Consider the following 23,823-nt stretch of genomic DNA (forward strand, 5'->3'; position numbering starts at 1 on the left):
GCGCCGCCGGAGGCCCCCCCCCCGAGCGCCGCGCCTCTGGAGCGCCCCCCGCCAAGTGCCGCCGGAGCGCCCCCCCCCCCCCGCGGAATGCCACGCCGCGCTGCCCCCCGCCACCCCAAGATTGGCCGCCCCTTACCGGGTGCCGCCCCAAGCGTGTGCTTGGTTGCCTGGTGCTTGGAGCCGGCCCTGAGGACTGTATTTGAGTGTCTAGCCCATGCCGCCATGCGTGCCACTGTGGCCACACTCAGACTTCTAGTAAGTGAACACAATCAAAGCTAGCGTGGCTATGCCTAAGTGTGCTGCAGTTGCACCTCCTAGTGGCAGTGTTAGACATACCTTACACAAAGGGTAAAATATAGTTACTTGGATTTTGATACTGCAAGGCTTTTTTTAATGTAAAGCCGATTGATCAAAATACTGATGGTAAATACCAGATTGTATGTGTACGTATTTGTATTTTACAAAAGACACTGGCCCAATTTTCTTCCTGTACTTCTAAAATTGTATACCAGATTTATTGTCTTCTGTGATTTCTTCTTCATTTAATAAAAAAAAAAAGAAAAGAAAATTAGATAGGATTAAAAATGGGAGAGAGAGAGAGGATCATTTTAAAATTAAGGAACACTGATTTTTTTTTTTAAAAGGTCTCCTTTCAGTTAAAAGTATTGTTTTCAGTTTTGATAATAAGAGAAACCTGTAAGAAGGGCAACCTGTTTTCCTGTCTGATATTAACTCACCCTGTAATAAGGAGTTACTGTCTTCTAACCATGTGCTAACCAATCCATCTGCTTCAGCTGTTGACCTGGTCGTTTTCTTTGTCTGACAGATGTAAATGTAGAGCAACTATAATTTTGCATATACATAGTTAAGCCAAATAATTGCATGTGGAATAGCAGAGTGTATTGCTGTGATGCCTCCTTCCAATTTGTGAATTGGGCATGGCGTTGTTACATGTTCCATGATCTGTTCTGGGTGAACACCGTCGCTCACTGGAGAATCTTTAATTTTCTATTTGTGTTGCAAGTATGCGCATCTGGCATGGTTTGTGAGGATACGGTTTAGGGTTGCCCATGAGCTTCATGGGGGATCCAAACCAGGGATCTTCTGTGTCGGGTCTTTCACAAAGTGTTTATTTGTGATTTGTGACTTCTTATAAACTCAGTTCGGCTTTCCAAGCTTCATCAAGGTTGAAGTTGCATTATTGAAGATTTCGATGCGTGGGTCCAAAAGGGCTTACACGACTCCAAGAGGTTTTGACAGATGATGTTAAAATCTGGGTGGATGGGAAGACATGGTGGAAAATGACAGCCTTCATGTGGCCCACTCTGTTAAGTGAGAAGTCACAACTAATGGCATCAACCTGGTGACCAAACATCGATCAGTGATCTACTGGTCTTCAGAACAATTCAAGCACCATAACAGCCCTGTTCAGGGTGAAGTAACATGCCACACAGATTGACCTGGTAATGGAACAGAATGGGGAAAGTTAGGTACAGGGCTAGTGTATCTTTTGTTGTTCAGATCCACTATGTTTTTTCCTGCAACTGGAGTGGTTGACACAAAGGGTAAAGGAATGGATTAAATATTAGAGTTTATCCCCAGCAAACCTAAAGGGCCTGATCCGACTCCCATTAAAATCAACAGACATCTTTCAGTTGACTTTTATGGGAGTTGGATCAGGCCCTTAACAGGCACAACATCTTGAAAAAAAAAAAAAAAATCAAATGCTTCACAAATCTTTTCCTCATACTGTACTGTCTGCTCTTGAATTTAAAATTAGACTGTACATTTAGTTTTAATAAACATTAGTAGCCTTGGGAGTTGAAAAATGCTGATGTCTTTACATGTGATACATGCATGGAGGTCATATGGGAAAGCAAGCATTCTGCTTTTAGACAGTTGAACATGCTCTATTAATACTGCTTTTTAAGAGTTCTTTCTCTGTCTTTCTTTACAAAGGAACTTTTTTTAAAAAAAGATTCATAACCTTTTGTTTCTCTACCTTTTAAGTACTGATTATGCATTCAAATAATAAAAAAAAATCTGTCTTTGGCAAATATGGACAGTTGCTCTTCTTCTTCTACTCCTAAACAAGAGACTGACCAGGATTATAACCTTGAATTTGAATCCTGGGAGGATGGGTTTATTTTGAGTTCAAATCGTTGGATTTAAACTTGACCCTACTGGTGTGATTTAAAGACCGGTCTAAAACTGCAAGGAGCCTATGTTCTTTGTTCCCTTTTACATGCAAATGTAATTTCATAAAATGAGTAATTCCCATTAATTTTTAGGCACACTGAGCTGACCTCTTAATTTCCACAAATCACCACTGTCTAATCTTGAAAGAGTTGAATTATCTCCTGAGTGTTCTGTCACTTGGAGCTGAAATCTCACAAGCACAGCTCGTAATATTTTGTCTGCACCTGAATTTCATCCGCAGATTCTAGTCCATATTCAGCTTCTAATCCAATCTTAATATTCCAGATCCTAATGCTGCTTCCTTGGCTTTACTTATTAAACTTTGCTACAGCTGTCTAAAATTGTTTTAGTATCTAGCCTATGTAAAGAAGTCCTGGGTGCTTTTCAAAATCATATTTGATTTTGTATTACCAAAAAATAAAAATAAAAATAAAGACATTTCTGTTGTCTCAATTGGCTGGGAGATTCTTAATTTAAGGCACTGAGACTCTATTGTGAGGTACAAAACTACGAACTTTATTGGCTGCACTGTATAGCTGTTCGTATAACACTCATGAAGACCTATCCTAGCATGCACTGTGCTCAGTGTAAATCTGAAAAGGATTCTGTAAGGGTATTTTCTGTTCTACTCAGGAATCTAGAGTGGATATCTCTGGAACATTACAGCGTCTTTGAGAGCAGATTATGGAAGAGGGAAAATAATACTCTTAAATAATCAGGATTTTTAAAATAAAACATTTGGAAGATCCAGTTTGTTTCACTCAGGGTGGAATTTCAAAAGTGTCTAAGACAGATTTTTAAAGGTGTTTAGGTGTTGCTGTACTCAGCATTGCAACACCTAACTGATTTAGGAGCCACAGACTCGTATTCAAAAGGGTTTTAGGTCAATGCTTCCTGCTCCAAAATTGATTTGCAAAATAAATACCCTGGGAAATAAACTTTGTGCTCTGTAATAAACTTATTTCTTAGCATTATTACACATTTTGTTCAAATGTTGCTCACATACTATAAGGACCACTCACTTATAACATTACAATACTGACTTTCAAACTACTGGATTAAGTAGAAAGCATCTGAGTTCTAATAGTGACACCCACCACTGTAGTAGCTGAGCCATCTCCTAAGGACTTTAAAAAGAAAAGAAACTCCATCTCTTCCTTTACAGAAGTTAGAAGTAAATGCTTAAAACATAATTAAAGTTTAGTTTTTTGATTCTTTAGTATGGGGGAAATGCAGTTTAGGAATTTTAATTTATTTTAATAGTAGTAGCAGGAGTAGTAATATATATTGCCATGGTGCCTAGGAGCTCCAGTCATGGACCAGGACCCCATTGTGCTAGGTGCTTTACAAATATGGAACAAAAAGACCCCAAAGAACTTACAATCTAAGACAACAGATGGATATAGACAGACTGAGAAGTACAACAATGAGGCAATACTGGACAATATGATAGGCAGTGGTCTCCGCACACCAGCAGCCTAACTGCTGTTAAGTTTTTTGTAGGCCTCATGGCAAAGGAGAGTTTTAAGGAGCATAATGAGTTAGTTTTGTGGATGTTCCCATTGAGCTTCTCCGAAGCATGAGAGGCAGCATGAGAGAGATCACAAAGGTGCTCATTTCAAATTTTAACAATGGGGAGATGGAAGCTGGCATCGTGGTCAGACAGGAGGTGGGACTTGACCTATACGGAATGAGAGATGGTGGTAGAGTGGGGATAGGTTGTGAAGGGCTTTGGAAATGAAGACAAGTACATTATTCAATACAGTAGAAAAGTGGGAGCCAGTGAAGGGGTGCAAAGAGAGGTGACATGATCAAAGTGATGGGCTAGAAAAATGATCTTTGCAGCAGTGTTCTGAATAGATGCAAGAATTTGTCAAAGCCAAAGAAAAGGATTTGAGGACATGAGATAAGAGCCTGGATGAGATGTTTAGCTGTGTGGATGGGTAGGCTGAATCTTAGTGATGCTGTTCAGCGATAATCTGCAATACTTTGATGTAGCCTGGATGTGAGGACCTAGAGAGAGGTCTGAGTCGATGATACCCATGTTATGGGCCCGAGTAACAGGTAGAATGGTGGTGGTGTCTACAGTGGTCAATAAAAGAGGTAGCCGGGAGAGTTAGATTCAGAGCTTTCATTAGACATGCTGAGCTTGAGTTGACAACAACACTTCCACAAGATGATGTCAGAGAGACAAGTCAGGATTTTATTTTGGACAGCAGGACACAAGTTTGGGATAGAGATAGTGCCCATTGAATTCAATTTTTTTTTTCCCATGGGCTTTTGTTCTGTTCCTTTCAGCTCTAGTGAAGTACTATCTGTTTAAAATTAAGCAATTACAGAAAAATGTCTGATGATTGTGCACTTACCTGCTTTAGTGGTTATCCTTTCAGAAAGGTTCTTTCATTTACAGCACCTAGAATCAATACACAAAGTATAGGATTAAGTGATGAGTTGAGAAACTTTAAAACAAAAATTGACTACTACAGATGAACTTACCTATGACTTTGTTTAAAATAGCTGTTCAAAAATGATGAGATTTTTTGCTGCTGACCCTCCTGTTTTTCCAAGGTGTGTGTGTGTCTAAAAGGATAATAAACCTGCTAAACATAGTGTGGGAGAGGGGAAATACCCATCAAAGTCAAATTGTTAGAAACGGAATTACTACATGGGGGAAAAAAAGAAAAAGAAAAGAACTAGCTATCTTAAAATCTAATCTATTCTAACACAATTTTGTGCATTGATTTATATTTATGTAAATATTTTAAGTTTCCAAAAATATACTCTCAAATCAATTTTGCCAGACATCAATTTAAGTGGGGTATTAACTTCTCATAAGAAGCTGTTTCTCCTGTGCACAGAAAGCAATCTTTTAACATGGGTAGTAACAGTAGTAACATTTTTACACAAATTTTTGCAAAATCAATTCATTGCTTGAACTGTGAAAGGTTCACTTCATTGATATCCTGGTTCAGATTGAATAGTTGTTCCTCCTATTAAAGTTTTATAGCACTTGATTTCAAATATTGTAGGCTATATACGTGGGCAGATCCAGAAGATATGTCCAGTGTCAGTTTCTGTTTGACATATTCAACACCAGTTGTTCTCAGCCCATATTTAAACAATCTTCTGTCTTTTGAGACTTGTCATGTCATCTGTTTAACTACATACTGGATATTTGTTAAAAACATATATATTAATTTTTCACTATGTATAGTGATTACTATCAAAAAGTCAATATTTGCTAGTGATTACCACACAGTGGAATCTTCGATTATTCCTTACATTTAAAGTAGAATATGTGCATAGTAATGTCTGGTAAATATTAAGTAGCTCATAACTTCTTCTATAAATATTTCACAGACTCCTTTTAAAAAATATTCAAGCAATGAGAAAATTAAGCTTATTGTGAAATACAAAAGCTATACCAGTCTACCGAAATTAGATAAAATATGTGCTTCATGATTTGGAACAAATTATGATTATATTAGCAAAACAAGTAATTAGAGCTGTGTGGAGGATGGAAATGTTCATCAAGAATTTCAAAATTTCTCATTTTAAATTAGAACAAAATGCAAAAAATTGAAATTCTCTGCAAAGAAAAATTCAAAATATGTCTGTGTGATGGGTTCCCCCTGCCACCTGTAACTGGGCTACCACTGAGTCCCCCTGACCCACCAGCCTGGGCTCCCTTTACATGGTACTGCTGTGACAAGCCCCCTCCAGCAGACATACAGGTAGGGACACACCCAGTTGTAGCTACACACACATGCTGAGATCACCTCTGCATGGGAAGGCTTACCTAAGGCGCCTCCCACTTCCTAAGGCACCCCCCCCTTTGAAGTGTAAACCCAAAAGTATATCTTCTTGTGCTGTTCAGGGAACTGTAGAGCGTAAGCTCATTAAATTCACCTCCTCCCTCAGTGTGGGGGAATATATGCAATAGTTTTCTGCTCCCAGTTATGATTTCCACACACTGGTTTTAGACAAAGCAAAAACACGTATATTATAAGTGATTATAAGGGATAACAAACAGATCAAAGCAGATTACCTAGCAAATAAACAAAACTGCAATCTAAGCTTAATATACTCAAGAGATTGGATATCAGTAGCAAAGTCTCACAGTAGCAAATTCCTTTCACAGGCTAGAAATCCCTCTAGCCTGGTTTCAGCCCTTCTCCCCTAGTCCAGTTCCTCAGGTGTTTCCAGCAGGGAGTCAGTGAAAAACCATGATGATGTCACTCCCTTGCCTTAAATAGCTTTGGCATATGGCGGGAACTGTAATGGTGCGGGACTCACCGGTGTCCCGCTTGCCGCTGAGCCCGAGTCCCTCCTGGACCCCAGTGCCCCTTTTAGGCTGGGGTGTTGCCCCCTGGCAGTACCCCCACAGATCTGGGTCTCTCCTCCCTGAGGAACCCCCCACCCTCTATCCCCCCCTCGCCTCAGACTATGGCTACTGCCAGTCTCGACCTGCCCCCGTTCACTGGGGCAGACTGCAGTGTAAATGCCACTCATCACCAGCGAGGGGAATTTGGACTTGCTGCCCTCTGCAACCCCAGTATCCTTTCCTTGGCCTTTAACGAGGCCTGCAGCCTGGTGGGATTCCAGGCCGGAGCTCCTCTGGCCTTCCCCCAGCCCTGCCCCACAGTACCTTTCTTTGGCCTTTACCAAGGCCTGCAGCCTGGGGGGTTTCTAGGCTGGAGCTCCCCAGCTCCTCTAGCCTTTCCCCAGCCCTGCTCCAGTCTCGGTGCCCCGCTTAGCTCCTAGGAAACCAGGTCCTTCTCTCTCAAAAGGCTAGAGCGTGTGTGTCCTAGTCTCTGGCCCTCTGCCCTCTTATAGGGCCAGCTGTGGCCTGATTGGGGCATGGTCCCACCTGTGGCTGCTTCCCCCAATCAGCCTGGCTTTTCCCCGCTGCAGCCCTCTCCCAGGGCTGTTTTATGCCCTTTAGGGCAGGAGTGGGGTGACCACCCTGCTACAGAACCATTTGTCTCCTGTCTTGGTTCCCATACCCAGTCAGTGGAAAAATACTGGTATTCCAAGATGGAGTCCAGGACCAGGTGACTTGGTCACATGTCTCTGTAGGGACAGAGCAGCCATGACTTGGAGGCTGTTTGTAGCATCCTCAGGAAGGCTCCCCAGTGGAAGATTAGCATCTTCTAAGACTATTTGTTCTCCCTAATAGCCCTTCCCAGCCAGCAATCTAGATTGATTGCATTCTAACTAGTGGGTGTTCCCCAGGTGTAAACACATTTGTAATAGAAGCATAGGCAATATTCCTAACTTCAGATACCAAAATGATACATGCATACAAATAGGATAATCATATTCTGTGAATCATAAGCTTTTCAATGATATCTTACAAGACCTAACTTGCATAAAATACATCATAGTTATGCCATAATCATCATCATAATATTACTATGAAGAATATGGGGCATTATACCACAGTCTGATTGCTTGAACCATTTTGTTTGGCTTTGATTTTGATATTTTAAACTATATATTATACTACATAATATAATACTACATTTTTTTAAAAATTGAAATTTTTAATTCCAAGAATGTTGAACAGGGTGTTTGAGAAACTATTTTTCCTGGTTTTTCTCTCAAATTAAATTTCAGTAAAATAAATGTGATTTTACTGAATTGTTTTCAATTTAAACAGAACTATAGATAGAAAATGGTTCCATTTGGAACTCTTTTAACCATCTCAGCAATTAAAACTTACTTTTATATGATCTGAAATTCTGTAAATATAGCTTACATTATGAGCAACTGTCCTTCCTGTGGAACATTCTCCAGTGAGTCAATCTAGGCTTAATCATCTCCCCCATCCAATTTAACAGCTATTACATTGTTCGGGAGGGGGGGGCATGGTTTAGTAACTAGAGCTTTACAGGACTTTTCCATCAAAATGTTTTTCGAATGGAAAATGCAGTTTCAGTAAAATCAAAATTTTCCACATAAAAAGAAATGAAATATTTCATTTGGGCTCAGGTAGACCTGAATTGAAACCTGCCAGGTTGTCTAAATGAAACAAACTGCTGCACCCACCTGGGCTGTCCCTGTTCATCATGGCCAACAGAGTAGAACAGGAACATGAGGCAACCAAACTGCAGCTCCCACAGGCACTGACTTTTATTTTTCTCAGTGGGTGCTCCAACCCTGCTTCTCCTCGGAGGCCCTGCCCTCTCCCCCCCCCCTCCCCCAAGGCCCCCAGCCCACTGAACAGCTGTGGCTGGTGGGTGCTGAGCACCCCCTACTTTTTTTCTGTGGGTGCTTGAGCCCCGGAGCACCCACAGAGTCGGCATCTGTGACCGCTCCCATGAGGCACTGTGGCAGGGTATGCAGACATAGCTTGATGTTAAACCAAGCTGAAACAAATATTTCAAGATTTTTAGCATCGAAACTTTCTGTACATTTATGGCCCTAAAAATAATAATAAAAAATAAATAAATAAAAGTGTGTGTGTGTTTTGACTTTGTCCCAAATGAGGATTCCCCTTTCCCCTCCCAAATCAAAATATTAGAATTTCCCATAGGGTGGAAATTTCCAGCTTTTGACCAGCTCTTAATAGTAAGATGCACTGGTTTAAAGTGCCAGCAATAAATAGATAATGCCCAGCTAGGAAAGTGAGATATTTCACATTGACTGGTTCAAATCAGGCTGATCAGGATGGGCCAATTTCAGTATTACCGGATGTCTCTTAGTACATTGCCACAGAAATGAGTTGTGACCTCTGTTTCCATCCATTTGAAAACATAAAATGGCACCTTTGTTGGAAGTCTCAGCAAATGGAATGGGCTTGGAATCCAAACTACCATCTGAGATGAATATATTGCCTTTCTAGTTAGTGGTTTAAACCCATTAGTAGGACAAGGTGGGTAAACCTGCAGTACTGTACCAGGGCTGGCTTGTGAGCACCTATTGATACAAGTATTAAATTTAACTTTTAAAAAAGTGCAAGTGTAAGCAAACCTTTCTGCTTACTGGTTTCTTACATGTACAAATGTAAGTGATGATTTTCTTTGTTTCTAGCTTACATAAAATTCTCATGGACCTGCAGAATCAGCAACTAACACAGTTATCTGACTGGCTAGCAAAAACAGAAGAAAGGACAAAGAAAATTGAGTCAGAGCCCCTGGGCCCTGATCTAGAAGACTTAAAACATCAAGTAGAAGAACACAAGGTAAGCTATTTTACATACGTACGTTACTGTTGGGAGTCAAAATATTGTTTAAAGAAGGAACGTATATCAATGAACTTTTCACATTTTTAAAGCTCCAAAACTAGTATTAGAGAAGAGTAGTGCAGAATATTTCATTTATTGAAGTTTAAGCTTTTCAGAATGACCAAGTCTTTGTATAGAGACTGCATTGCAATTCAGAATTTTTTAATAAGACTGGGATTTTCTTTATTCTTTCTCATATTCATAATTTACTAGACTAGAAATTCTGGTTGGATATCAAGAAAATAGGCAATTGTAATATCCTTTTTATTACAAAGCATAACATTTCAGATTTTATTACTCCCATGTTTTTTTCCTCTTGTCATCTTGTGTTTTCTTTTGTGTGCTGTAGTAACAACAAGACACGATTAGTTGTTATAATTGGGATTCCAAAGCTCAATAGCAGTACTGGGACTCTGAGTATGTAGCCCCTGAGCATTGTAAAGTTATCCAAGTGTAGTCTCTAGCTTTGTAATGGAAGAGATTTTTTTGAAAAATGTATTTAATTATGAAAAATAACAAACCAGCAATTGGGGAAAGAAAGATATTTGACCAAGCTTGTTTGCATTCTCATGTAGAAAAGTGTTTCTTAAATTGGAATGATTAAGAGTTAAAAACTGCATACATTAAATTAATAAGAACATAGGCAAATAAATTCAATACAGCAAATAAGAATTCTGGTAAGGCTGTGATAATCACTTTTAAAATGAGTCTTAAAAATAATTACATAAAGCAGATTTTTAAAATTGTGCTAAATTCAATAATTCTTTGTGTATTTGTATATATATCTCTTTCTCTGTGTGTGTGTGTGTAGAAACACATATGCATCATGATAGAAGATAGGAAGATAAATATCAGAAAAAAACATAAGGCCTGGGAGATGTGATTCCAGAAAGTGTGAAGAGATTAAGGTGTCCTTCAACTCTATGTTAGTGGTTCAAATCCAGTTCAGTTATAGTACCCACAAGTTTTTACCATCTGATCCCTTTTATCATCTTGGAATGAGTTGATGGTTTTAGTCCAATTTGTAGAGGGCAGGTCTTTCCATCACAAAACCTATCATCAGAAATTAAACCAATATACGGCCCTGGGGCAGCAGCAGAGGCCAAGAACTGCATGGAGACTGAGCTCTTCACTTAACCATGACACAGAAGAGCTCTCATACTCGTGAGGAAGTCTGGAAAAGCTAGTGGTGGTGCTTTTGCTGCTTCCTATGCTGTAATTGGTCTGTGGGTAAATAGAAGATTTCAGCTTCCAGGCTTTCCAGTCCAGCCCATTTTCTGAGCACTAAATGAAACTCTCCCCGCCCTCCCCCCCCGCCCCCCAAAAGGGGTAACATACTCAGAGTCCCAGTACTGCTATTGAGCTTTGGAATCCCAAAGGCAAGTAAAGGTGGAAAGATAATCTGGGACTGAAAAAATATATATGACAAGTTCACTCAGAAATTGTTTACTGGGTTCTTGTTTTTCTTTTGACATGTATGGTATTTGAATGCTAATGGCATTAAAGGTAATAATTTCTTGTGCCAGTGAAACACTACATTCCCTTTAAGAACTTTGATCTTAATGGGTGCATCTCTTTGTTTTGAGAGTAAAATTCTGGCCACAGTGACGTCAATGGAGTGTTTCATCACTGACTTCAGTGAGGCTAGGACTTCCACCCTGGGTCTCCAGGGTATTCAGAAATTTACCTCTCCCATATACTGATTCCACATTTCTGAATGTGGTGAGTCGGTTAACATTGTGGATGCATACTTAAAAAATAAGGTTTCAACTCCATCTTCTCTACTAAGGGATCATTCAGACAGTAAAGTGATCAAAAAGAGGTTTTTTTCCCTCCCCGTTGGGCATGGATTAAAATTCTTCGCAGGTAGAACCTGTCTGTAGGTAGTAACTGGAGGACAAGATGTTTGCAGACATTTCAAAAATATCTGCAACATTCACATAGAATTTATTTTGTATTATATTCTGCATCTGTGCCCCCTGATTCCTGCAGTATAACAAAGCTGCATACGCAGCAAAGATAAAAATTCATGACAGTATACAATGTGTGGGGAAAACAGTTGAAACCAAGTTTTATTGCACTAGATATGAACAACACAGTGGGTACTTAATTTCAGGATAAAGTATAAGTAATCTCTGGGTTTTGAAAGTTTCACATCCTTAGCATGGATGTATACATTCCCAATTACTGCATAGTATTAGTATTGTGGCATTTGTTGGGAGGAACTGGAGAGTTCAGAAAACAGAAATGAGAAGATGACATCAGATTGGGTAGTTACAGCCAGAATGATGGGTTGGTTTGGTAGATGGAATGCAGGAACTCCTCTCTTTCTCTCGTGTGTTTCTGTCATATTCATTCTTTCGCCTTATCTCCCTTTGATTAGTTCCTGGCCCCTTGTTTCCTTCCACACCTAGAATATCTATTTTGTTCATTTTATTTTCTGCCTCTTGACTCAAACTCTGTATCTTTGGTTATGTATAATCTCCCTTTTCTGTATGTTGTGTCAAATACTGCTCATGCTTTTGAGACTGATACTCCGATTTCTCTTTGTGGGCCCAGGTAGAGTGAGTGAACTCTAATCCTGAGAAGAGAAACCATTCAATAAAACAGATCTAGGATTGATTGTTATTCACGGCCGGGAAAAGACAGAGGAATTCTTACCAGGAAGCTCCCCTTCTTAACTTAGTGTTGTATGAGACTTTCAGCTGGAAAGGACAGTTTCTATCTGAACTGTGCCAAAGACAAACTCCAGGGGGTTTAGGGCCACAAAAAGGAACATGTTTATAGATCTCACGATAGGTTTGCCAAACTACATTGGCGTAATTGTCCAAGAAACTGTCAAAAAGCATTTGACCTGTATTTTAGGTATTTTCTCTACTGATGCAAGTAGTCTTGGCTATGCATTTTAAAAACTGAAAGAAATCTGCCTACCTGAGAGAAACTGAAGATTGTTAATTTGCCTAGAAAGGCTACATATTTAAAATTTTGTGATTTAAACAACAATGCACTTTTAAAATTATGTATAGATTTCACTTTATACAGTTAAACTGGCTAAAATTTTCAGAAGTTTAGAGTATTGCTGGAGAATTGTGCAAAATTTTCATTATAAAAATAGAACCTTGGAAAGTTGCCACTTTTTGAGTTTGCAGTATGTCCCTAAAAATGAAAAGGTATGTGGGAAACTTTCTCCACACTTGGATTTTAATCAAGGTTGACCATGGAATTTCCCCCCCTATCTGGATACCTTCATCAGTATCCCAGTGCATGTTTTGTAATGTTGACCTAGGTTAGTTGGAAATGGTCGCACAATTTGACACATGGTAGTGGTTCTGGTTATTTTGTGTGAAATTCTGGCCTTTAAAAACCAATCCACTGACTTCAGTAGAGCCAGGTTTTCACCCCTGATTGGAAAAGTATTCGCAACGGACATTTTGACTTTTTTACTAAGGAAGATGCTGCAATTACGTAGATCTCTGTGAGCTAGTACAATACTCTGCCTGTGCCTCTTTTGATCAAATTGATAACTGTATATTTTGGGAATCAATTTTTTTTAGAAGTAATGATAATAGTAGACCTAGGAACAGATCTGTCATTTATGGCCTTCAGGGTTGGGTGGTTGTTTTTTGTTTTGTTTTGTTTGTTTTGAGAATCTGTAAGCCTACCACTGATTTTGATTTATTTAAATTTAATAAGAGAGGGGAGGGGGAAATACAGGCAGCACACAGTGGGAGAGAGCAGAGAGTCCTGTATTATTTAAGGCTATTTGCCTTGCTTACAGTATCCCCCTGTTCTATGTATCGCAGATGCTGGTTACATTTTTCTCTTTATAACATTGCTGTATTCTGTCATGTTGAAAGATGACTATCCTCTGATGATCTTTTGTCTTTGTTACATGACTGACGCCTTCCTCATTCTTAAATAAGTCTGATATAAATTCGAGCTGTTGCCTTGTTTAATTCCCATTTCCTCTACGCATAGGAAACTAGCTTATTGGATTTCATTCTGTATGTTTGAGACTTACACTGCGACAATTGGGGTACTCTCCTGTCAAATCTCTCTTAACGATGTAGTCAGGGAGCTGACTGGATTTTTAACCTTCTGAAGTTATAATTAAACCATTTTAACCCACACACCCGCTGACTGGATGATCTGGATCTAATTTTCAGACCTGGGCCCTTCTCTGGTTTTCATGTCACTGAACAGCAATTGTACACAGCTGCTCACACTCCTTCCACAAAAATCATGTTTGAGTGGGTGGGTATGAATAGCCCCATTTTTCTTTTTTGGTTCCCATTATTTTGATACATGGCACAATTATATATATCCTCTGTCAGAGAAAACCACTCTATTCTCTGAAACATCTGTTGTATGCTGCTGTGGAAAAGGGCAGTTTGTCCACTGCAGGTAGAGATTATTATTTGAGACTATATTGATTTATTGTTATTTTATCCTGTTACTCCTTGATTTAATTGCCAGGGAATCAGTCAGCTAAGCACATTTCTGGTGACAAGAGTGAGGATGTAGTTTGTGAAGCAGAATAGGAGCTCTGTCTAAATCTGCTTTTGGTGCTGCTAGATTACTTTATTATTTTTGTTATCCCAACATTTGTTCATTTGTGCTGTTGTCACTGTCGGTGAGTGGTGCCCAGTTCTATTTCACCAGTGATTTGATACAATGCAGTTGTTGTTAAGAATGGGAAGGAATTCTGTTTTTGTTCTTGCACTATAGTTTTTTTCCTATGAATTGCCATGACAGTGAGAGGGACAAGGTGGGTAAGGTAACATCTTTTATTGGACCAACTTCTGTTGGTGGAAGGTTCAGATTTTCGAACGAAACAGTTCTTCAGGTGTGGGGAAAGAAATCCGTAACTGAGCTAACTACAAATTGGGATTGATAGTTAAGCATAGGGAATAACAGATGTCACTTGAGATTAAGTGGGTAATAAAGATTAGATTGTTACGCAGAAGGGGTATGGAGTGAGAAGTGTCCACCTATGGGTGATGTGGTGCTTTTGTCTTCTATAATTTTTCAACGTGAGTTTATTCGAGAACATAGTGATTGTCGGGTTTTACCCAGTACACAGGTCAGAATGAATAATAATATAGTACATATGATATGCAGAGCTGCTACAGGTTATGAAATTTATATAGTAAAGGTTCCCTAACACTTTCCATTATGTGACCTGTTTTCAGTTGCTTAAACCTTTTCTAGACTTTACCTATTCTGGCTGAAATTTTCCAAGCTTGCTCTTTCCCAGGTTGTCTTGGTGGTGTTTGTTTTTTAACATTTAACCTTTCCCGAGAGCAAGGAAAGGGGAAAAATAGGTAGTTTTGCCAGTGTTAATTCCACTCCTCCTCAATAATTTCACTGAAAAGCTCTGGCAACTATGATGTTTCAAACATGGCAGTGGGATAGCCCTGGGATCAAAGAGGTGTCTTTTGCTGTCCCCATGAAAATATACCAAAATTTATCCAAATTATAAGTCTCTGAAAATTGCTATTTTTACATGCTCAGAAGAGCTTGATTCTAAAATCTTTGAACATCCCATCTGCATTGAGAATGCCTCAAAGAACTCCCTGCCTACTGACTGCACTGAGTGTGTTCCAGTCTCAGGGAGGAACCCTAGATCTGGAGGACAAGGAAAAGGAGACTACAACAGCAACTATTTTGGCCTAGGGGGAGGTGTACCAGGCTGAAAATCAGGAAGAGACCATGAGTTCTGGTCTCAACAATTCCAGTAACTGAAGTTAATAATTTTGTGCCATTCAAAGCTCTTATTATTGAACAACATTCCTCTCTCGTAAATTCTAAGTCTGTGGCTAGCTAGTGAAATTCACACACTCTACTGCCCTTCCTTGCAGTCTGTGAAGAAAGAGGGAAAGGGGTTTGCTAATGCCTTCTCCATGCCTTCTGAGGCTCCCCTCTACCAGGGGAATCCCAAGCGGAGGGCTTTGCCTCTTGCGTAAGTCCTCTGCAAAGAATTTGCCAAGGGAATGGAACAAAAACAAAAATCTGCCCCACTATATTGATTGTGGCCATTTGAAATACTAAGGGAATGTGGTCTAGATGGAATTACTATAAGGTAGGTGCATAACTGATTGAAAGACCATACTCAAAATGTACTTATCAATGGATTGCTGTCAAACTGGGAGTGCTTGTCTAATAGGTATTATGTGGGGGTCTGTGCTGGGTCTGGTGGTATTCAATATTTTCATTAATGACTTAGATAATGAAGTGGAGTATATGCTTATAAAATCTGTGGATGATAACAAGCTGGAAGGGGTTGGAAGCACTTTGGAGGACAGCATTAGAATTCAAAATGACTTTGACAAATTGGAAATTGTGCTGAAATCAATGAGATTTAATTCAATATAGCCAAGTGCAAAGTACTACACTGAGGAAGGAAAAATCAAAGCACAACTACAAAATGGGGAATAACTAGAAAGGCTGTAGAACTTCTGAAAATGATCTGGAGTTATAGTAGATCACAAACTGAATAAGAGTCATCAATGCAATGCATTGCAAAAAAGGCTAATATAATTCTGGGGTGCATTAACAGGAGTGTTATATGTAACTGTGTACAGGTTTGGGTCCACACTTTAAGGAAGATGTGGACAAATTGGAGAGAGTTCTGAGGACAGTAACAAAAATTATAATGATAAAAGGTTTAGAAAACCTGACCTATGAGGAAAGGTTAAAAAACAAATAAAAACCAAACAAAACTGGGCATGTTTAGTCTTGAGAAAATGGTGACCAGAGAGAGGGGACCTGATAAATCTTGCAGTATGTTAAGGGATGTTATAAAGAAGACAGTGATCAATTGTTCTCCCTGTACACTGAAGGTAGGACAAGGTATTATGGTCTTAATCTGCAGAAAGGGAGATTTAGGTTACATATTAGAAAAAACTTACTAATTATAAGGGTGGTTAAGCTCTGGAATAGGCTTCCAAGGGAGGTGTGGAATCCCTGTCATTAGATGATTTTAAGAACAGAGTGGGCAAATGCATGTCAGGAATTTGGTCCTGCCTCTGCGCAGGGGGCTGGACTAGATGTTGGTTGGAGGTGGCTTCCTGCCCTGCATTTATGAGAGTCTCTCCATTATCAAAATGTTAATTGACAGTACACGGGTGTTACTTTGTAAGTATAACTACCAAGAGAAAACAGATGTAGACTGAAATGTGTTACATAAGAACATAAGAATGGCCATACTGGGTCAGCCCAAAGGTCCGTCCAGCCCAGTATCCTGTCTGCCGACCGTGACCAATGCCAGGTGTCCCAGAGGGATTGAACCTAACAGATAATGATCAAGTGATCTCTCTCCTGCCATCCATCTCCACCCTCTGACAAACAAAGGCTAGGGACACCATTCCTTACCCATCCTGGCTAATAGCCATTAATGGACTTAACCTCCATGAATTTATCCAGTTCTCTTTTAAACCCTGTTATAGTCCTAGCCTTCACAACCTCCCCAGGCAAGGAATTCCACAGGCTGACTGTGCGCTGTGTGAAGAACAACTTCCTTTTATTTGTTTTAAACCTGCTGCCCATTAATTTCATTTGGTGGCCCCTAGTTCTTATATTATGGGAACAAGTAAATAACTTTTCCTTATTCACTTTCTCTACACCACTCATGATTTTATATACCTCTATCATATCCCCCCAGTCTCCTCTTTTCCAAGCTGAAAAGTCCTAGCCTCTTTAATCTCTCCTCATATGGGACCCGTTCCAAACCCCTAATCATTTTAGTTGCCCTTCTCTGAACCTTTTCTAATGCCAGTATATCTTTTTTGATATGAGGAGACCACATCTGTACGCAGTATTCAAGATGTAGGCATACCATGGATTTATATAAGGGCAATAAGATATTCTCCATCTTATTCTCTATCCCGTTTTTAATGATTCCTAACATCCTGTTTGCGACTGCCACTGCACACTGCATGGACATCTTCAGAGAACTATCCACAATGACTCCAAGATCTCTTTCCTGATTAATTGTAGTTAAATTAGACCCCATCATATTGTATGTATAGTTGGGGTTATTTTTTCCAATGTGCATTACTTTACATTTATCCATATTAAATTTCATTTGCCATTTTGTTGCCCAATCACTTAGTTTTGTGAGATCTTTTTGAAGTTCTTCACAGTCTGCTTTGGTCTTAACTATCTTGAGCAGTTTAGTATCATCTGCAAACTTTGCCACCTCACTGTTTACCTCTTACTCTGAAGCATGAAACATGCACATGGATGGTGGCTTCTGCATATTAAGGTTTCCTGACTTTTCCCAATACAAGAGTGTTTTCAGTTGCTTATAACTTTGCCAAACTTTAACCATTTGGGATGAAGTTTTCCATGCTAGATCTGTCTCCCGCTGATTTTTTTTTTCTTTGAAAATTTCAACCATAACAGTTCAGTCATTCTTGAGAATGAGGGTAGGGAAAAAATTGTGTGTCCCCCCACCCCCTGTTAAATATAATCTGTTAACTTGTGTTTTAGATGTTCTAGTGTCACCATGCTTTAGAGCAGGGAATTAACATTTGATGGATGGGTCATCTTTGTGACACGGATGTGCTGTTATCATCTCCATAAAAACTGCCCAAATTTGGCTAAGTTATAAAACTTTTAAATATTGCAGTTTGCTTATGCTCAGTAGAGATTTGTTAGATTTTAGCAGCATAAATCCCCAAAGGTCCTGTCTTCACTGATCATGCTCCAGCCTGGAGCTGAGCAGGATTTTCTTTGCAATTTGTACCTCTGGGGGGGTGGCAACTGTACTGGATCTGGGTTTGGGCATCAGAACTGATAACAGGGAGCTTGCACTCTGATAGTGATCCCCTCCCCTATGTCAGGCAGTAGAGGGCACAACTGCCAGACCTGGGGGAGCATGGAGATAATAGACTTGGACAAGTCTAGGGAGAGAGACTGGGGCAACAAGCTGCCAACTTTAATTCACCCCTCCTGTGCATATGTTTTATTCTAGTCTTTAGTTACATTATCACATACTGGCTTTTTCAGTGGACCCTTGCCTTGTTCAGTGCACAGGGCAGAGCTGCTCTGGGGATGCAACAAGGTTGTGTAGTAAAGGGTATTGTTGTCTGTAGGACCTCTGTTTCACTTATTGCAAAAGTTGGAAGGAATGTACTGAACGAGCAGGGGGTCACAGGAAGAGAAAGGATAGTCTCATGTGTAAGGCACTTTTATGCTGCCCTATGGAATTCAGTTCTACAGAGTTCCTATGTGATACTGGGCAAGTCACTGAAACCAAATTTTTTACAGGTGGTTTCTATTTGTTTGTTCATTTCTGGGTTCCTGACTTGAGACCCTGGGGTCTGATTTCCAGAAGTGCGAAGAATTCGCAGTTGCAACTGCAGTCAGTAGGAACAGTACTTGCAACATATAAAGTGTTATGCAATGCTAAGTACTATGGTCCTCAGAGTCTGAGACTGGACACCTAAAATTAACAGTTTCTTTTGGCCTTAATCTCTCTATGCCTGTAAAATGGGGATGCTACCACTCATCTGAAAATAAATTCGTTAATGTTTGTAATGCACTCAGACTATAATGTTGAGTGCCAAAGAAAAGGCCATGAGGCAGTAAATAAAAGAAAAAAAATGTCCATTAAGGTAAAATGTAAACTATCTTCAGAGCAAGGTTTGAATAGTGTACAGTAAATAAGGCGGCAGGGGCTACACATTGAACAATGAGGAGAAAAAACATATTGAATAGCTGCTCATTAAGTAGGCACCAATCATCCTGTGTACTGATTGAAGCAGGGGTCCTGTGGCAAAAATAGTATGTGATCATGTAATTAAAGACTGCATCATAATGCACCCACACAAGAGAGGGAAAAGTTAAGGTTGCACAGGCAACCTTAATACTAGTATTTCCTAAGTTTTGGGTATTTGACATTGCAACTTTAATAATGTTCTTTAACATAGTTTTTATGTGTAATACTATAACATATACAAACACTGTTAAAAAAGTAATCTAATATCCATTTAAAATGAGCAAGCAATTGATATTTATAAAATGTCAACTACACAAGCTCAACAAATCTTTTTCAATCCAAAGTTTCATTCTGAATGTTGATGAGAGAACTAAACACTTAGAGAGGAAACACAGATTGTACTAGATAGTTTTCAAGAAAGGGACAACTATACTTGCATATTGTAGCACCTTACTGCTCATGTATTCCCATTTTTTAGTCAGAGATTCTACTCTGGCACAGAACTCTGTTTGGGGACTGGAATCTTCCTGTCTAAAGAGCGATGATAGATTTTTTTTTTCCCTTTTCTTTTTAGGCACTTCAAGAAGACTTGGAACAGGAACAAGTCAGGGTGAATTCCCTTACTCATATGGTAGTTGTGGTGGATGAAAGTGGTGGAGATAAAGCTACTGCTGCACTGGAAGAACAACTTCAGGTAAATGTTGAATTACTTTATATATTAAAAAAATAGCATCCATCTTAAGCATCCCTCAAGAAATATTTTTGTCAGTCCCTTTTTTATGTGCATGGCTAAATGTAAATATTTGGGGGGAAAGTGCCTTAAATATTTAAAAATGTGAAGTTTTTTTGTATGAAATCAGAAAAAGGGGTTACATGCCATCTATAAACTAAAGATAAAAAGCAATTGTCCAGCCTTCCTTGTGCACTATGTACACAAAACCCTTCTTTTAGGTTCTCTGGTACAACATTCACTCTGACAATATGTCTGAAATATTTGATCAAAATGAGCTTTAAATGATTCGGTAAGCTCTGAGTTACTCCAGACACAGTGGTACAAGCGTACCTGTCCAGTGTGCAATCTCAACCACCTTATCTTATTTTCTCATTTTTTTCTGTGCGCATTTGTTTTGTATCCTGGTGAAATGTCATCTCTCCAGCCAGCTGCTTCAGGCTACTTATCTCTGACACAATTTAGTCTCATGCTCAATCTCCAAATAGGGGAACGAGAGGGAAACAAGTTGGCTGCAACCGCTTTAGGGCTCAGACATAAACAGGCATTTCATGTTCATCTGGTTCAACAATAAAACGGAGTTGTTTGCAACCATCTCTGTTCCTGATGCTGCATTGTCCTGTGTCACTGGGGTACTGAAATTACAAGAAGAGCAGTTCCTAAAGAAATGCAGTATCCATTGTGGCTGATAAACTGAGGAAAATTGTCATAACGTGGAACAACATACCACAGCATCTACTCTTACTTAACCTTTAAAAAAAAAAAAAAGGGGGGGGGGGAGTCCAAGAACTAGAGATCTTTTCTAAACTTTCCATGCTGTGTATAGGAACAATAAGTGATAAATTATATCTTTTCCACTGAAATAATGTCCCACTCATAGTGTAAAAAAAGGGGAGCTGGGGGATGGTAGGGAAAGTCAGAATAAATGTTATGTCACCTAGTCTACTGGAAGAAAGTGTGACCACTGCTTCTTATAGCAAATAGATGTTTCACTACTAGCTTGTTTTCTCCCCATCCCTCGTTCACCTCTATCTATTTTAGATAGTCTCTGCCCCAAAAGAGATTACAAACTTTTATGTTTGTACGGGGGGAGGGATAGCTCAGTGGTTTGAGCATTGGCCTGCTAAACCCAGGGTTGTGAGTTCAATCCTTGAGGGGGCCACTTAGGGATCTGGGGCAAAATCAGTACTTGGTCCTGCTAGTGAAGGCAGGGGGCTGGACTTGATGACCTTTCAAGGTCCCTTCCAGTTCTAGGAGTGCCTAGCATAGTGGAGCTCTGACTGGGGACACTAGGTGCTACTGCAGTGCAAATAATAATAATCAGCAGACAGTCAATGAAATGGAAAAGTGGCAAATTCAAAACTGATAAAAGGAAATGGTTTTTCACACAATGCACAGTTAGTCTTCTCTGATCCAGCATGGCATTTCCTACATTTACAAGCATACCTTTAGGCACTCGGGTTTAAAAATTGTGCTCATTGTTATTACCGGAATTCTTAAATATGCAAGCACAAAATCAGAAAAGCAGATATTGTTCTTAATTACATATGCACAGATATATTGCCTTTTAGCACTATAAATGTGGCTTTTAAACTGTAACCCTCATTGGAACGTATGTGAGGGGACTGCACAGTACCAGAAGCGCCCAGAAGAACAGCTGACTCAGCAAAAAAAAATTATTTCTAAAGTTTGTTGGAAAAACAAATTTTCAATGAAAATTATTTTTTCCCATAAATTGTGTGTTGGCAAAGAAATTTTTCAATTGGGGGGAAAAAAAAAAGTTGAAAAAAATTCAAACCGCTCTAGTTACAAGGGTCTTGCACATCTGGGCAGGACCAGTCACACTGTGATCCTTAGGTCTCAAGGATCAGATTGGGGGCAGTCAGTGTTTTCATTGTCTTCTGTTGTTTAGTTCTCTTGTGAGTATGATGTACAACTTCCAAGCTGATTGTGTTCTCTAGGAGATTCAAAAGTGCAGAAGAAACTAGTTTGGGGGGGAACTATGAACAGCCACATTGATACAATAGCATGACAAAAACTATAGGTATGTTTATGAAATCTTTGAGTGTAAGACAGGATAACTTATTTTTTCCCCCTTACTATGGAAAAGAATTAGACTTTTGAAGGCATACTGAACTGCCCCTATATTGGTGGAATACAAGTTCCATGGTAAAGTACGGAGGAGATATAATTTCGTCATTGGGAATTGAAAGCTCTAATGTGGCCATTTTAGCCCTGAATTATTTGCAGCATCTTCACTGCCACTTCACTGCCAGATTTTCACAGACATAAGGACTCTGATTATTGCAACCAAGTTTGTAATGCCTTACATTTGAAAGATAAATCTGAAAATCTTCCTCAGAGTCATCTGTCACTTTAGCTGAGATTTAGTCGTCTTTTCTCACATATGTCTTTGTGGTTCCCATCATCCTCTGAAATGAAATTAGTATTGGGAAGACTGCTTTTTCTGTGAATCATCTGGAAGGTAATTCCTCCTTTCATTTCATGGAAATGAAATGTGGGTTTAGGTTAAAAAATGTACTAAATATAATTAGTTACATTACTGTTCCCTGCACAAGAGACTTTTTACTTAGGATGTGCCATGAAAAGGATCCCTTAGAGAAAGTTCACAGCACAATTTAGGCTTCCCCCGCCCCCATTAAAGACTTCCTTCTGCTGCTGTTTTGCTGTTCAGAGAGCATGTAGGTGGAGAGTTGAAAAAACCTAATAGTGCAATAATTTAGGTTAATTTAGTGCTTATAGGGAATATGCAACCTATGCTTTTTTTTTTTTTTTTTTAGGATACAAAATAGTGATATGCACATCTCAAAAAGTTCAGAGGTGTGGCTGAAAACAAATAAGCACCCAAACTTAATGCAATCTTTGACATTTTTGAGGTCCGCTTCTTCTCTCCCGGTGTGTCCACCCCACCCCTTCAACACTACTATCTTCGCCCATCTTCAGGACCAGGGCCAAGTAATCAGCTTTCCCCCTCCTCGTTGTACTAGTGGTGGCAACAGCAGTTACACTTATTGGCACTCTGAAGCTTTCTTGATGGTATAGCTCCAGCTTGCAAAATATGCATTGAAATCTCCAAGCTGAATGAGATTCCTTGTTCTAGGGTGTTAGTGGCATGATGTACTATGGAATGTGACAAACTAGCAGTACTGTGTACAGTGCAGCTGTACTTAGGAACAAATCATTCTGTTTCTCCTGAGAAATACTGGTGCATTTTTTATTTATATATGGTTCATATGGGTGCTTCACTTGTAGCTCCAATAGCAAAGTGAGACATAGAAGCTAGTCTACATACACACACACACATTCAAAATACTCTTGTTAAAATTCAGATTTCTAGAAGCTTAAGTGTTTGGGCATGTCTTACAACTTCAAAATCTGACCCATTCTCTGTGAAGTTTTCATACGTTACTGAGGCCATTTCTAATGAAAATGGAACCATTTTAGAACAACTGCTGTTTGGGGCAAAAGGGGTAAACATCTTGCCTGTCCATGTTTTCACAGCCAAATTACTGCTTTTGTGAATTTTCAGAGGTAGAAAATGGTGAAATAAAATTTTGGAGAATTTCATGACTTTCTTCCCTCAATTTCACATAGCCCCAATCAAAGTTTACCTGCTACCATCTCTCTCAACTTTGGTTTTGTAAAAGACATGATAACGTTATCAAATGCTTATTTAAAAATGCATTGTAAAGACACACAAATAATATTACATACAAAAAACTACATTAAAAGAACATTAAGGTAGCAAAGTCAAACACTTATGATAGGAAATGCCAGAATTAAGATTGTCTGTGTAGCTTTTTTCCATAGGACCTTTGAATTTTTCTAATATCTCACAGGAAGACAAACCTCTTGTTAAACCAAAATTATTAACTAAAGCCACTAGCTTTAGCAAAATTGAGTAACTCTGTGCTGAGGAAA

The 23,823-nt window shown here is 39.3% G+C and overlaps 1 protein-coding gene across 1 annotated transcript in view; it reads left to right on the forward strand.

Annotated features, from left to right (window-relative positions):
* The window catches only part of DMD (dystrophin), a 1,466,768-nt gene that overhangs the window by 166,952 nt on the left and 1,275,993 nt on the right, over nt 1–23,823 (forward strand). Inside the window, exons 7-8 of the mRNA XM_065405744.1 lie at nt 9,235–9,385; nt 19,726–19,845. Of these exons, the coding sequence (XP_065261816.1) occupies nt 9,235–9,385; nt 19,726–19,845 (271 nt within the window). The remainder of the gene's footprint in view (nt 1–9,234; nt 9,386–19,725; nt 19,846–23,823) is intronic.

Source organism: Emys orbicularis, chromosome 1 (genome assembly GCF_028017835.1).
Source record: "Emys orbicularis isolate rEmyOrb1 chromosome 1, rEmyOrb1.hap1, whole genome shotgun sequence".
NCBI classification, from domain to species: domain Eukaryota; kingdom Metazoa; phylum Chordata; order Testudines; family Emydidae; genus Emys; species Emys orbicularis.